The sequence below is a fragment of the Globicephala melas genome, chromosome 3, assembly GCF_963455315.2.
Source record: "Globicephala melas chromosome 3, mGloMel1.2, whole genome shotgun sequence".
Classification (NCBI taxonomy): domain Eukaryota; kingdom Metazoa; phylum Chordata; class Mammalia; order Artiodactyla; family Delphinidae; genus Globicephala; species Globicephala melas.
The window spans coordinates 65613156-65628575 of record NC_083316.1 but is presented as its reverse complement, the minus strand read 5'-3'; the positions used below and the strand labels follow the sequence as shown (position 1 = coordinate 65628575).

Below are 15420 nucleotides of genomic sequence, written 5' to 3'. Positions count from 1 at the left end.
TGTCACTAATAATGTCTAATCACCCAAATTAGTTCTTAGAGATATTGAATGTCAGTTACTGAAAGTCATTAAATAATTTAATTCCTATATGTAATTTAGTTTATAATAACTTTTTACATTTTTTCCCTATTTTTAAAAATCCAAATCTTTATATTCACAGAAGCTTACTAAATAAAAATATAAATATCAGAAGTGACCTGAAATGTGTTGGACTGAAAAAAAAAGTGTATTTTAAAAGATGTGATAGATTTTTTTCTGAGATTGAAGCTACAATTTAGTACTTTCAAAGACAGTGTTTGGCCTTAGTATTTAATAGAATATTAGTAAAATTGGTTATCATATTTTGAAAGCATTAAACATCTTATAAGCACTGTGTCCATAAAAATAATAATATAGACATTGCCTCTTCATTCCCAGACTGGTCTAATCATACAGGCTCCTCATCTGTATCATAAAGCAAACATCTTTGGAGAAATTTATTTAGCTTACTTAAAAAAGTAATGAAAATTCAGTCTTGGGCATGTCACATCACTTTTAATTATATGTTCACACCTAAAAAACATTTAAGCTTAATATGATACCACAAAGACTTAAAATTTTTAAGTGCCATGTTCCTAATACAGAAATACATATTGAGTTCAACCAGGACAAGTATGTAAAAAAACAGAGACCATGTGGTGAAAACTATGCAGACTTTCTTCACCTTACAGATTTATTAATTTCTTGAATTCACAATTGTCTTTAATTCTTTTGTGGTAAGATCCTGTACCTCACTTAATCATCTTAAGAAATAATAGGATGAAATAGTAGAATACTTCACATAGGAATAATTAATTATCTCCAGCACCTTTTTTGTTTTTGATGAAAGGAAAAGGGCCAAATTAAGATCCTGCAAGGTCAAACTCTGCTTTTCCACTAATAAAAAGCCCCTACAAGAGGCCAGGTAGTAGATATTCAAGCATGAGAGGAAATAATTCTCTTTTCTTCAACTCCATTATATCTTTGGGGTCATAATTAACATTTATTCAAACATCCTATTATCTAAATCATTTGGCTTTTGTTACTATTCCTTTCTTTTTATTACATAGGTTTGTTTGAACATCTATAAAGATATAAATAGAACCCCTAACCAGTTTTGAATAATGAAAATCTATAATCCTGTTCCAATAAACTGATTGTCTGTCTCTATTGGCATGAGGGATTTTATTTAACCTACTGAAGGTGAAAATAGATGTTATTTGTCCATCAGTTTTTCTGACAATGCCTCACTTCCTTTGTAGACATTATCTTCTCATCAGTCCACCTTTTTCTCTGAACTCAGCACTCAATACTTTGTCCCTTTGTTGAAATTATATAATCTTATTTGTTGCTTAGTTGTGCCTGAAGCCTTTCTAGCCAGCCAGTTTTATTTCCTCCTACCCTTCTTCTGCAACCCCCAACGATTAACTTATAATTAAAGCATATGGTAGAATCCAGTAAACAGTATCATTGATCATTAGTTTAGATTTCTAATGTAATACATAATGTCTAATAAGAAATTTAAGTGTTTATGTCATTGAAGAATAATCTCATCGTGGCAGAACAGTGTATTTGTACTTTTCTGATGCTGCGACAAAAAAAGTAGATTGCATGTGGAAATGTCTGCTCCTCATTCCTTTGGAAGCAGGAACACATCCATAACATGCTACATTAAAAAAGGAGTTCTCAGGGCTGCCAACCTTACAGTAGAGGTTGAGTAGTAGTATATTTCTCCTACATAAAAACCAAAGAAATAACACGCCTATTTTCACATTTTAAAATATATAATGATATAGTCAACTGTTTCAAAGCTTTTTTTTAAAACTTTGCTTCTATTTATATAAATGTTAAGCCCCTTTTATTTTGACTTGTACATATGAAGTATTTTCTGTAGAAGAAATTTTTACTGGTCATTGTTCTGTTGTAATACGTATTTTTATGAGACTCAAAATAAGCTTTCCAGGCTTCCCTGGTGGCGCAGTGATTGAGAGTCCACCTGCCGATGCAGGGGACACGGTTCATGCCCCGGTCCGGGAGGATCCCACATGCCGCGGAGCGGCTGGGCCCGTGAGCCATGGCCGCTGGGCCTGCACATCTGGAGCCTGTGCTCCGCAGCAGGAGAGGCCACAACAGTGAGAGGCCCGCGTACCGCAAAAAAAAAAAAAAAAAAAAGCTTTCCTTTCATTATAGTGAGTATTCCATGCTAAAGTGAAGATAATCTGGACCAATTAGATAAAATGAGTTCTTGATAACTTCACTGTTGAAAATAACAAATTAATTTTTTGCTGCTTCAAATAATATAGAACTAAAAAGCAGCAAAGAAAGATTGCTACTTTGTCTTGCTTCATATTTTCATAGACTTAATAGTTTTATCAGCAGATAAACTTATTGGCTTATATCCTTAGAAACTAAGCAGCATATCTGCATTGGTTTTTACCAGCTAATAAAGTTCCTTTTAGCATTTGGGATATTACAGAAATGTCTAGGTAGGGAAATATGTGAAAAAGGCCAAAGCAGTACCAATTAATCTCTTAAGTTGCCAAGTTGGGAAATTTTTTTCATTTAAATAGCTTTCAGTATGCTAAGTGTGTTATACCAATTTCCTAATGAGGCTTTTAGTTATTTCTAGACTATAAGACCTGAAAAGACCTTGACTATGGTCATGTGGTTTCAGATTATTCTGTGGGGCCCTAAGCTTTCCACAGAGGAACTTCAGGTGTCCTGCCTCTGAGTACCTCAGCCAGAGGAGCTTTAAGTCAATAATACATTTTATAATCAATAGACTTTTAGAATCAAGCATCCAGGGCTTTGCAGATCACTAACCAGTTGTCTTTCATTTTTTGATGAAATGTAAGCCAATGTAAGTGATACCTGGAGTCATGTCACATACACCTTTAGCCTGCGTAATACTGAACACAGTGCATGTTAATCACTATTCTAAAGACTTTCTGTGTAATAACTCATTTAATCCTTGTAACAACCCTATGAGGATGAGATAAAGAGAAAAGAGGTAAAATAACTTGCCCACAGTTATGCAACCAATTAAGTAGGATTGAACTTAGGCACAATCTAGCCCTGATCCTTTGCTTTCAAGAGTGCTTACGATTTTTGTCCTTTTTATTCCTATAAGAAGAAAATTGTTTCACCTGTCAGAATGCCCATCCCTCACAATAAACTTGTATTTTTGCCCATTTCATTTAATCTGTACTAAGAGACTTCTTGCTTTGATGTCAGGAATTCACTGTATACTTCAAAGGAGGAAAGTGTATAGAACTTGATTGAATCAGCATTTTCTTTCAGTCTTAACCATTCAAATACAGTGATTCATTGCCAGCCATCTCTTTGGGCAAAAAAAAAAAATTATAAATTTCCCTGTAATTTAAACATTATGATTTTCTTATCCCAATCCTAATAAGTAATGTTAATTTATCTTGATTTGTAATCATGTGTAACACTATTTATAATTCTTTTGTCACACCAACAAAATAGTTGTCTACAATGTGTGTTTTTTCCCAAATATCTCTATTCATTGAATGACTTGTCCTTTTTTTTGAGCTGGTATTTTTTAATGCATGCAAAATAAGTGATATATCCATATAATATGTATTCATAATATATTCATTCATAGAATTGAAATGGACATATTAGTCTAATTTTTCTTATTTCCAGAGTATATGTGTTTTAAATGGCATATTTAGTTAATTGCATATACAATTATATGAAACTAGGGTTTTCCACTTACATTGAAATATATATGTTGAAATATATTGAATATATTACACTGAAATATAGGCTCATATTTTTGTATTCCTCCTTATTTAATGTTATAGTTATGTAAATGCTATCATTGGAGTTCATGATTATAGATCATTTAAATAAAGAACTATATTCAGTAAGAAGTAAGTTTATTCAGTATGAGAGTTTTATTTTTTAATGTAAAAATTTATCCAGAACCAACTGTTCCCATTTACTGTTTTCTCAAAGTTAACATTTATTTAAATGGGCATATGTATTTCTGCTTTTGAAGGTAAAGCACTTGAAGTTGACGGAATCAATCTTCTAATAGTAAGCCCTGGTGCAAATTTTTGCCACTGTCACATTAATTTACTTTGGGCTTAACCTGTGAGACAACATATGTTCAGTTTCTGACAGTTTCTGTACATTGATGGTTGATAAGCTATTACTGTGTCCTACTTTTCTCCATAAGTGGTGGCTCAACGTCAACTACATTTCAGTTTAAAGCAAAGCATCAGCAGTTAAAATACTAGTATATAATAAATTCTCCATATAGTTCTGAATAATTCACCTTTCCCAGTAAACAGTAGATACTTTTTTTTATTCTATGCAGGTTGTTGGGTATATTTTGGAAGTGTGCCAGAATTGGTGAGTATCTATCTATAATCTCTCTCCACTTCTTCATCTGTAAATTGTTGGCCAATTTACTTGTTGTGTTCAAACAAATCAAATGTCAGTTTTTAAAGTGCAGCCTTCTCAACTATGTGCATTTTGCAGTAGTTTGTAGAGTTCCACCTAACTCTTTTCCTGACACTATTTAAAACTAGACTTCATAGATAGCTAATAATACTTCATTAGCAGGGAGATGGAAAATATGACAAAAGTCTCTCTAATTCAGATATCAAATACTATGCATTCTTGGCTTTGGGGAGATTTCAGACAAATGTGTATAGTTTTATGCACACATACTTTAGTATAGAGCATGCAGTTCTGTATAATGTGTACCATTTTGATAACTGAGGATGATTTTTCCATTTAATGAAAGGCTTGCTGAGCAACTATCTAATTGCCCTCTGCTAGGTCATAGAATCTTATTGGTTGCTTTTAGAAAACATGAACTATTTCATCTTTTGAATCCATGTATGTGGTCATACTTGAGCTTTGTGTAAATGTGGATATCTTCTAACTTTTCATAATAAGATTAGTAGCACCTTAAGTGTGTTTATGGTTAGATAACAGTATATACTATACATTGTCCCATAACACTACGTATACAATAACATTTAACACAGTGCCCAGCACATAGTAGACTCTCAAATGATTGGTAAGTAAATGAATTAAAATGCATTTTATTTGCTAGTATTCTTTTTTTATTGCAGTATAGTTGATGTAGAATATTACATAAGATACAGGTGTACAACGTAGTGATTCATAATTTTTAAAGGTTATATTCCATTTATAGTTATTATAAAATAGTGGCTATATTCCCTGTGTTGTACTATATATTCTTGTGGCTTATTTATTTTATACATTACAGTTTGTACTTCTGAACCCCCTACTCCTGTCTTTCCCCTCCCCCCTTCCCTCTCACCACTGGTAACCACTAGTTTGTTCTCTAGATCTGTGAATCTGTTTACTTTTTCCTATATTCACTACTTGGTTTTATTTTTTAGATTCTACATATAAGTGATATCATACAGTGTTTGTCTTTCTCTGACTGACTTATTTCACTTAGCATAAAAACCTTCAAGTCTATCCATGTGGTTGCAAATGGCAAAATTTCATTCTTTTTTATGGCTGAGTAGTATTCCAGAGAGAGAGAATGAGAGTGAGTGAGTGTATGCCACATCTTTATCGATTCACCTGTTGATGGACACTTAGGTTGCTTCCATATCATGGCAATTGTAAGTAATACTAAGTAATACTACTTTGAACATTACGGTGCATGTATCTTTTCAAAATAATGTTTTTGTTTTAGTCGGATATGTACCCAGGAGTGGGATTTCTGGGTCATATGGTAGCTCTATTTTTACTGTTTGGAGAAACCTCCATCCTGTTTCCCGCAGTGGCTGCACCAATTTACATTCCCACCACCATCCACATCCTCAGCAACATTTGTTGTGTTCTTTCTGATGACAGGTGTTCTGACAGGTGTGAGATAATATCTCATTTTTGCATTTCTCTGATGATTAGTAGTGTTGAGCATCTTTTCATCTGCCTGTTGGTCATCTCTATATCTTCTTTGAAAAAATTTCTATTTAGGTCTTCTGCCCAGTTTTAATTGGGTTGTTTGTTTTTTTGATGTTGAGTTGTATGAGCTATTTATAGATTTTGTATATTAATCCCTTATCAGTCATATCATTAGCAAATATTTTCTCCCATTGTGTAGGTTGTCTTTTTGTTTTGCTGATGGCTTCCTTTGCTGTGCGAAAGCTTTTATGTTTAATTAGGTCTGATTTGTTTATTTTTGCTTTTGTTTCCTTTGCTTTAGGAGACAGATCAAAAAAAATATGATTTAATGTCAAAGAGTGTTCCATTTATGTTTTCTTCTGGGAGTTTTATGGTTTCCGGTCCTACATTTAGGTCTTCAGTCCATTTTGAGATTATTTTTATATGTGGTATGAGAAACTATTCTGACTTCATTCTTTTAGCTGTTTTCATTCTTTGTAGCTGTTTTCTCAGCACCACTGAGAGGGGTGGGGAGCGGTTCCTGACACAGTTTTGTATGGAGTCCAGGGTGTCCTGAAACTTGTGTTGGCCTGCTAGTGGGCAGGACCATGTCCCAACTGGTCCCAGGGCCGGGTCTGGCCTACTGGGAGGTGTGGGCAGGCTGGGTCTGCAGATTGCAGGATTGTGGTTTTCTTGCATTTGGTGTCTGCCACCTGATGGGTGAGGCTGGTCCAGAGGCTAGAACAGGCTTCCTTGAGGGCAGGGCTAGGCTCCAGGAGTTTCTGGGGCTGGTGCCTGCCCACTGGTTGGGGAACTGGGTGCTGGGACCCTGCTGGACAGGGCCATGTCCAGAGGCAGCTGTGGGCTCAGGGGGTCTTAAGGCAGCCTGTCTGCTGATGGGTGGGGCTCTGTCCCCACTGAGTGAGTTGCTTGGCCTGAGGTGTCCCAGTACTGGCACCTATAGACTGTTGGGCCAGGGCACAGTTGGGTCCTAGCACTAATAAGCTAGAGGGAAGATTCCACAATGGCGCCTGCTAGCACCAGTGTCCCCATGGTAGAAGTAGCTCTATGAATGGCTGCCACCAGTGTCTACGTCCCCAGGGTGTGTTGCAGTTGCCTCCTGTTCCTCCGGGAGATTCTCCAAGACCAGCAAGTAGGTCTGACCCAGGCTCCTATCAAATTACTGCTTTTGCCCTGAGTCCTGGAATGTGTGAAACTTTGTGGGTGCCCTTTAAGAGTGAAGTCTCTCTCCCCGAAGTCCTATGGGACTCCTGAAATTAAGGCCCACTGGCCTTCAAAGCCAGTGCTCTGGGGGCTCGTCTTCCCAGTGCAGGACCTCCAGGCTGGAGAGCCTTATGTTCAGGTCAGACCTTTCACTCCTTTGAGAGAATCTCTACAACGTAATTATTCTCCAGTTTGTGGGTTGTCCACCCAGTGGTATGGGACTTGACTATACAGCTAGTCTTCCCCACCTACCTGTCTCCTTGTGGTTCTTTCTTTGTGTCTTTGGTTGTAGAAGATCTTTTCTGGTAGGTTCCAGTCTTTTTCATCGATGGTTGTTCTGCAAATAGTTGTGATTTTGGTGTGCTTGTGAGAGGAGGTGAGCTCAGGGTGTTTCTACTCCACCATCTTGGCCAGTCTCCCCAAGAGATAGTATTTTCTGATGCTTTTAGATCACATTTGCAGAGTCCCAACGCAAACCCTGAAACAACAGAAGAAATCTTAAGCCCTTCAAAAGTAACCAAGAAGAGGGAGAGAAAGAGACAAAAAAAGCACCCTCAAGGGCTAATGCTGATAGCTAATGGTAAATGTAAATATATATACACCAAACTCCTTGCTTCAAGATCCAGGTCACTCAAGGAAAAAGGTAATCTCGCTAAGGAACAGGCTGGTAAGAATACCTCACGTAAACTACAAAGAGAGAACATAATGGGATTGTCTCCATAATTTCACTTTCTGATATTTCATTGTTTGTTAGTGTATAGAAATGCAACAGATTTCTGTATATTAATTTTGTATCCTGCGACTTTACCAAATTCATTGATGAGCTCTAATAGTTTCCCCATTTACCATCTCATCAAAAAGAATCGAATACCTAGCAATAAAGCTAAGGAGGTTAGAGACCTGTACTCCGAAAACTAGAAGACACTGATGAAAGAAATTGAAGATAACACAAACGGATGGAAAGATACACTGTGTTCTTGGATTAGAAGAATCAATATTGTTAAAATGACCATAGTATCCAAGGAAATCTACAGATTCAGCTGCATTCCTTACCAAATTACCAATGGTGTTTTTCACAGAACTAGAACAGATAATTTAAAAATTTGTATAGAAACACAAAAATTCCGATTAGCCAGAATAATCTTGAGAAGGAAGAACAGCTGGAGGAATCTTGCCCTCTGACTTCAGACTATTACAAGGGTATGGTCAAAAACAGTATGGTACCGGCACAAAAACAGACATAGATCGGTGGGACAGGATAGAAAGCCCAGAAATAAACCCCACGCACTTATGGTCAATTAATCTAGGACAGTGGAGGCAAGAATATACAATGGAGAAAAGACAGTCTCTTCAGTAAGTGGTGCTGGGGAAACTGGACAGCTATATGTAAAAGAATGAAATTAGAAGATTCTCTAACACCATACAAAAATAAACTCACATCTAGGTGTTTAATCCATTTTAAGACTGGATACTATGAAACTCCTAGAGGAAAACATAGGCGGAACACTCTTTGACATAAATCGCAGCAATTTTTTTGGATCCGACTCCTAGAGTAATGGAAACAAAAACAAAAATAAACAAATGGGACCTAATCACACTTACATGCTTTTGCACAGCAAAGGAAACCATAAACAAAACGAAAAGACAGTCTATGGAATGGGAGAAAATATTTGCAGATGATGTGACCAACAGGGAATTAATGTCCAAAATATACGAACAGTTTGTACAGCTCAATATCAAAGAGATAACCCAATCAAAAAATGGGCAGAAGCTCTAAATAGACATTTCTTCAAAGAAGACATACAGATGGCCAACAGGCACATGAAAAGAAGCGCAACATCGCTAATTATTAGAGAAATGCTAATCAGAACTACAATGAGGTATCACCTCACTCTGGTCAGAATGGCCAACGTCAAAAAGTCTGCAAATAATAAATGTTGGAGAGGGTGTGGAGAAAAGGGAACCCTCCTACACTGTTGTTGAGAATGTAAATTGGTGCAGCCACTATGGAGAACCCTTAAAAAACTAAAAATAGAGTTACCATATGATTCAGCAATCACACTCCTGGGCATATATCCAGAGAAAACCATAATTCGAAATGATATATGCACCCCAATGTTCATTGCAGGCGTAGAATATCACTCAACCATAAAAAAGAGTAAAATAATGCCATTTGCAGCAACATGGATGGATCTAGAGATTAAGGCAGAGAAAGACAAATATCATATGATCTCACTTATATGTGGAATCTAAAAAAAATGATACAAATGAATTTATTTACAAAACAAATAGACTCATAGATATTGAAAGCAAACTTATGGTTACCAAAGGGGAAAGGCAGGGGCAAGGGAAGGGGATAAATTAGGAAATTGGGATTAACAGATATGTACTACTATATATAAAATAGATAAATAGCAGGGACCTACTATATAGCACAGGGACCTATATTCAATATCTTGTAATAACCTGTAATGGAAAAGAATCTGGAAAAAGAGTATATGTATAAATATATGTGTGTGTGTATCTATCTGAATCGCTTTGCTGAACACCTGAAACATTGAGTCAACTATTCAATAAAAAAAGAGAGAGAACATATGGAAGAGCAAGACAGTTTGAGGAAGTAGAGAATATCACTGGATTAGAGTCATACTAACATTAAAGTTGCTAGCTCATGAATAAAATATTAAGGTATTTTAAATCCATCTTTTGTGTAATAAATTAGAAAACGATGTACAACTCCATTTAGTAGCCAATCCAGGTGATCCTTTTGTTCACAATTTTTACTTGAAAGTATAGCTAAAGTTTTCAGACATCTAGTTTATAGCTTTCTTCATGTTATCCTATAGTACTACCTATTTTTTGGTCTAATTATAAACTGTGCCTTTTTTTGCTTGCCCATGTATTTCCATTTTCCTGTCTTGACTATATGAATACCATAGGGTAAATGGTTCAATTATTCATTTTTGCCAATTATGTGGAAAGCATTAGCTTTTCATTTTGGCAAAGTGGTTTAGAAAATGTTGATGGTGATATGCTGCTTTCTCAACCACATGCTCCTCTCTTATCTTGACACAGAATATATCCACAAAGAAAGGAAACAGTTTTAATGGGAAAAGGCCCAGCCAAATCATCTTATCATGTTACACATCACATTACAGCAACTGTTTCACATTCACTTATAGAGACCTAAGACCAGACAAGAAGTAACATTCTTACCCAAGTTCAACCAAAGATGTTTAGCCTCTACCACATGGCAGTCTCTTTTAAGAAAATTAAAAACGGGAAAATGAAACCCATATGTAAATTATAGCATTCTAAGTTGGAGGATGAGGAAGAGAAGAACTTCCTCAAAAATTAATTTCCAGCAGATGGAAAATTTAGGACAATATTAGTTTCTTCTTTTAGTGTTTAAGAAGACTATATTAGACAGAGTGTCTAGCCCTGTGGTGAGTGACAGGCTTCCTTATGAGATCTACCAGAAATTTTGGTCTGATTGTTTTGTTGGATAACTTGAGTTTTTTACCCTGAAAGAATCAGCATGGCTAAAAAAATGAGGAACCACGGTATTTTTTAGTTTCGAAAGATTTTTTTTTTCCAGTTGAGATAATATTGTAAAAACACTGTATTTTCTCACTTTCTAGATTTTCCTTTAGCTGGAATGCAGTCCATCAAATGTCTACGGATAGAAAAAACTTTCAGAAAAACACCAAATGTTTATTTTATTTGTATGTGTGTAATGTCTTCTGTGAATATTGCCATTGAACAAATATATAAACTTTTTGACTGTATCACTATGATCTCAGTGAGGAAGCTCTGAAAATGAAGATGACCTTCAAGGTTTTAGTTGATAAGAGTGGTCAAGATTGACATTTTCCAGAAGTAGTTAACTGAACTTGCTAGTGAAATATGGAACTTAGTTACTAGAAAAGATTATTTTAAACATCACAGAAAAACACAGGTGAGGTGAGTATAAACCATCTCTGTAAAGGAACCAGGTACATACCCAGGATTATTCCTAGAAGTAGCACATCACTCTTTCTCCTTCTTCCTTTCTTATGTGCCCTCAAGGCAGCATAAAAATGCCTGTTGCTTTGTGCAGCCTTGCAATTACTGAAGAAACAGGAAAGAACAAGATGAGTTTGAGTTAGCTCACAATTACAGGATCTGTTTATAGGAGTTTCACAAGCCAACTCCAGATCTACTTCATGCAAAGGAAAGTCTCCAAGTATAAACAAACACTCCTTAAACACATGTGAAAACTGACCAATACAGAAGTGGTTGTTCTAAGTTCTACATCTCTAACCCAGAGTAATTATACTGTAAAAGATTTGATATGAAATCCATTTCAGAAATAGTTTAGTTTTCTCTGATATGTTTTTATTAAGCATTCTACGTTATGTTGATTTTTTAAATGCAGTTTGATTGAACACCCTGTTTATTTTCATCTAGGAATGCTTATTTTTTACCCCTTATAATTGTCATGAATTGCTATCAATGAAGAAAAAAAGTATGGCTAGAAACTGTATGTTGAATTTCTCTTTATAGGTGGAAATTTCCCTTTTTTATAGGGGAAAAAACAAGCAATATTTCTTTGGTTTTAATTGAGTTTTTGAGATAATTTCATTTGGATCTTTAGCCTACATTCTGTGTTATATTTTTTAATATCTGGGTTTATGCAGTGACACTGAAATGGCTCATGAAAGGTTTTCTAAAGGCATGAAAAGGAGGTGGTCTTAGAAATAGATCAGTATAGTTTAGCTCATTCTGGAGTATACTCACTTTTATGTTGCATGTAGTTTGTTTTGCCCACCCCTGCCCCTAAATATATGGGCTTCATAGGCAAGAATTTTATCTTGGTTTTTTAAATGCCCCTCTCCTGTAGTAAGTAATAACCTTACTGCTAACCACTCAGTTAATCAACGTGAATATATCTACCTTTTTTCCAACAGGTGAACGGAAGAGTCCTTATGTTGCGGTATGCTGTATTGTGATGGCCTTCAGCATCCTCTTCATACAGTAGCTTGGAAAAATGCCAGAATTCAGTTGCAATCAGATTTAAATATGAAAAAAAGGACTTATCTGCAGAAAATAATGGAAAGAATGGTTAACCCTTTTATCTTTGAACATTGAATGAGATAAATTTTCAGCTGCTGTTCTCTATTTTTGTTATTGGACCAATGTTCTATATAAATAATTAGGATGTAACCATTTAATACTCAGAGCTTAAATATGTCTGTAACATCAACCTCAGTACTGTCACTACAATATTACATTCTGCATATGTCATTCTATTATGTCAGATACCAGTTTTTAGTGAGGTATCTTTAAGGCACATAGGAGAAAACAAAATTGGTAAATTACTTAAGTTCCTTTCACCGTGATTTGGAAACGATAAATCTTTATAGAATGAGACTTTTTGGACTAGCTTTTTTATTGGGAAAAAAAAAAAGGTTCAATTCGTGTTGGTAAGGACTGCATTCATATTTAATAATGCTTGCTTTTCCTCTGGCCACATCATTTTGAGCATTAACCAGAGTACCTCTACTGTTAGCAAACTGTAGTTTATTACAGGTATTTAAACTATTTAAAACAAGCCTATGCAGTTCTTAAGGAGGAAGATAAATGAGAAGTGACTTAAGAGTGCTATTGAGAGAATGTTCCTATTTAACATAAAAGAATTCAGAATACCTGACTGGTGTTATCGTCTCTGAAACCTCTGGTTAAGTATGGATAAATGTCTTAAGCATAAATTTGACCAGCTAACTGTTGTTTTTGGAATAAGGCTACATGCTTAGAGTAAAAAAGAGCTAAATGGAATGATAATCTTACACACGTTTTTCATTCTTTTTAGTGTTAGGTCTCTACATTTTAATTACCCCAAAATGCAAACTGTGTTTTTGTTTTTTAATACAGCACTTTAAATCTAGTTTATGTTTTGCCTATAAACTTGAACTGGAATCTTGTATAACTTACTACATGATGATAAACAGTTTTCACATCTACTTACCATATGCCATGGCATAAATGTCTTTGAGCTTTGATGATAAAGGAGGACCTTCAGTAATTTTCATTGAGGCAAGAGGAACATTGGAAATGTGACATAAATTTTGTAGTAGAGCAGTTATTACACATTTATGGTTAACATTTCAAAATTCAGTTAAAGTTTCAAAGCGAAGGAAAACTTCTTAACTAAAAATTGCCCATTATACATAGTATTAATTTGATATTGTCGGCTGTTAATTCCCCATAAAGATAAAAAGAATAAACTTTTTTTTTAAGAAAAAAAATTGTTTAGAATTATTTTTAAATGAGCCTGCCAGTAGCTGTTTCTGCAGAAACAAAGTATGGAACTGAAAGTTACCTATTTTTAGGACCACTTTAAAGTACTTAGAATTCTAGGAAACGTAAGAAAATCTTGTTACACATTGCCTGCTTTTTTTTTGCAAAAGATAAAAGCTGCTGTTTGGCTGTCAGTATATTTGTTTATTGTACGTTTCTGGCTTATCTATAGCTGGTTTAAAATGGTATATTTTGCCTTAAACAGGTTAATCAGGTTATAATTGTTCCTACTCTGCACTGTCTCTTGGGCTTTGCATTAGGTCAAGGATTTTCAGGGTATCCCCAAAATAGGACTCTTATCAGAATATACATGCAGAGTAAGTCACCTTTCTGGGTCTAGTTTCTTGAATGGCCATCTGTTGTCCAACTCTGCTGCCAACTAGACTTTCCAAAAGCTATATCAACTCATTTTTTATATACTAACACAAATCTAATATGAAAAAGGGAGGACTATTCTAGATAATCAGTTCTAGGACATTTCTTTTAAGTTGGCATTTCAGAGGAGGTAGGTGGAAAGTAGAGGAAGAAATAATTTTTTGGAAAATTTGTGGCAACATATAAACATTTTACTGTGTGTAGATGCTGAACAGAATAGGAAGCAGCTTATTTCTTATTTCACGAACCCATGTCCCCTGCATCGGCAGGCGGACTCTCAACCACTGCACCACCAGGGAAGCCCAATGAGCATTTTCTTTAATGTATTTTTTTTTTTCAAAGAATTACCACTAAATCCTATTCTCTAACCCAAAGGGCGGCGTAGGTAGTTTTAAGCCCACAGAATATTCAGATATTCCTTTTGTGGTCTTGGCGAGGTGGTAAGATGCAGAAGAGGATTAAGGATCAATTTAAACATCAGATGGACTGCCTCTGTCACACAGTCTTGGTGCAAGGCCAGATGGGAGGATGGGCACTAAAGTCCACAGCTTGCTAGATTCAAATACCCTCCCTAAGCTCCTTCCTGGCTCCAAAATCTTTTGATTCCATCTTGCCTGGAATTTGTTTTGTGCTGATGTTTAGTTCCTGATTGGCCTCAGCTGTGCCAATGGCAGGAGCATGCCTTCTTTCCAGGCAGTCTTAAAAGATGTTCAATCAAAAGAAGACATAGTCTGCTGAATTCCCTCTGTGGCTTAAAAAAGTTTAGATTCAAGTCCAGTATTTTGTTAATGCCTATGCTGCGGTGCCAGACACTACTATCCTGAATGTTCTTACATCGTCAGATTCAAAACAGTCCTATGCTGGGAAAAGTAGTAATATGTAACTTGTAACAGACACCATCATCTTAGTAAAATGCAGATCAGTCTAGTTCTAACCTAGGACAAAATTGAGATTTCAGTGAAGTAACTTCTTCAAGTTCACAAAGTCAAAAATGAACAGATCTCTGCCTGGTTTTGTGAAAAAGACCTACCACTTACAAATAGAATATTTATATTTCAGCATTTTAAAGAGGCATTAAGAGAGTGCATTCAATCTATTATCACTGAACACAAGTACACAGTTTCTTCCCTCTAGTGGTTCAAAGTATTGTGGGTGAGAGAGAAATTAGGTTATTTTATATGAAGTGCAGTGTGATAGCATTTATTATTGAGATAACACCAGGATTCTAGAAGAAAATAAAAAGGTGACAGCTCAGTCAGGGATATGAACTTCCTTCCAGAGAAGCAAGGCTTAAGCTGAATTTAAGAGCAATATGCAAAAGCACCAGGGGTATATTATGGACCATCAGTACCTAGCTTGTCGTGCCAGCCACTTGGGGAGTACCCCTGAGCCTTGAACAACACAGGTTTGAACTGTGCAGCTCCACTTATAGGTTGGGTTTTTTTCAGTGGTAAATGCTACAGTACTGCACGATCCCAAGTTGGTCGAATCTGTGGCTACGGAACCTCGCTTATGGATGGCTGACTGTAGGATATCCCTGGAGTGTGGACTGCGCAGACG

The 15420-nt window shown here is 35.8% G+C and overlaps 1 protein-coding gene and 1 non-coding gene across 2 annotated transcripts in view; both read left to right on the top strand.

Moving 5' to 3' along the window:
• The window catches only part of TMEM167A (transmembrane protein 167A), a 33682-nt gene extending 19478 nt beyond the window's left edge, over positions 1 to 14204 (top strand). Inside the window, exons 3-4 of the mRNA XM_030847066.2 lie at positions 4367 to 4401; positions 12096 to 14204. Of these exons, the coding sequence (XP_030702926.1) occupies positions 4367 to 4401; positions 12096 to 12166 (106 nt within the window). The 3' untranslated portion in view covers positions 12167 to 14204. The remainder of the gene's footprint in view (positions 1 to 4366; positions 4402 to 12095) is intronic.
• LOC115848633 (small nucleolar RNA U109) lies at positions 1626 to 1760 on the top strand. The gene has a single exon (XR_004037775.1). It is a non-coding gene; the product is annotated as a small nucleolar RNA U109 (small nucleolar RNA).
• Positions 14205 to 15420: the final 1216 nt, after the last annotated feature.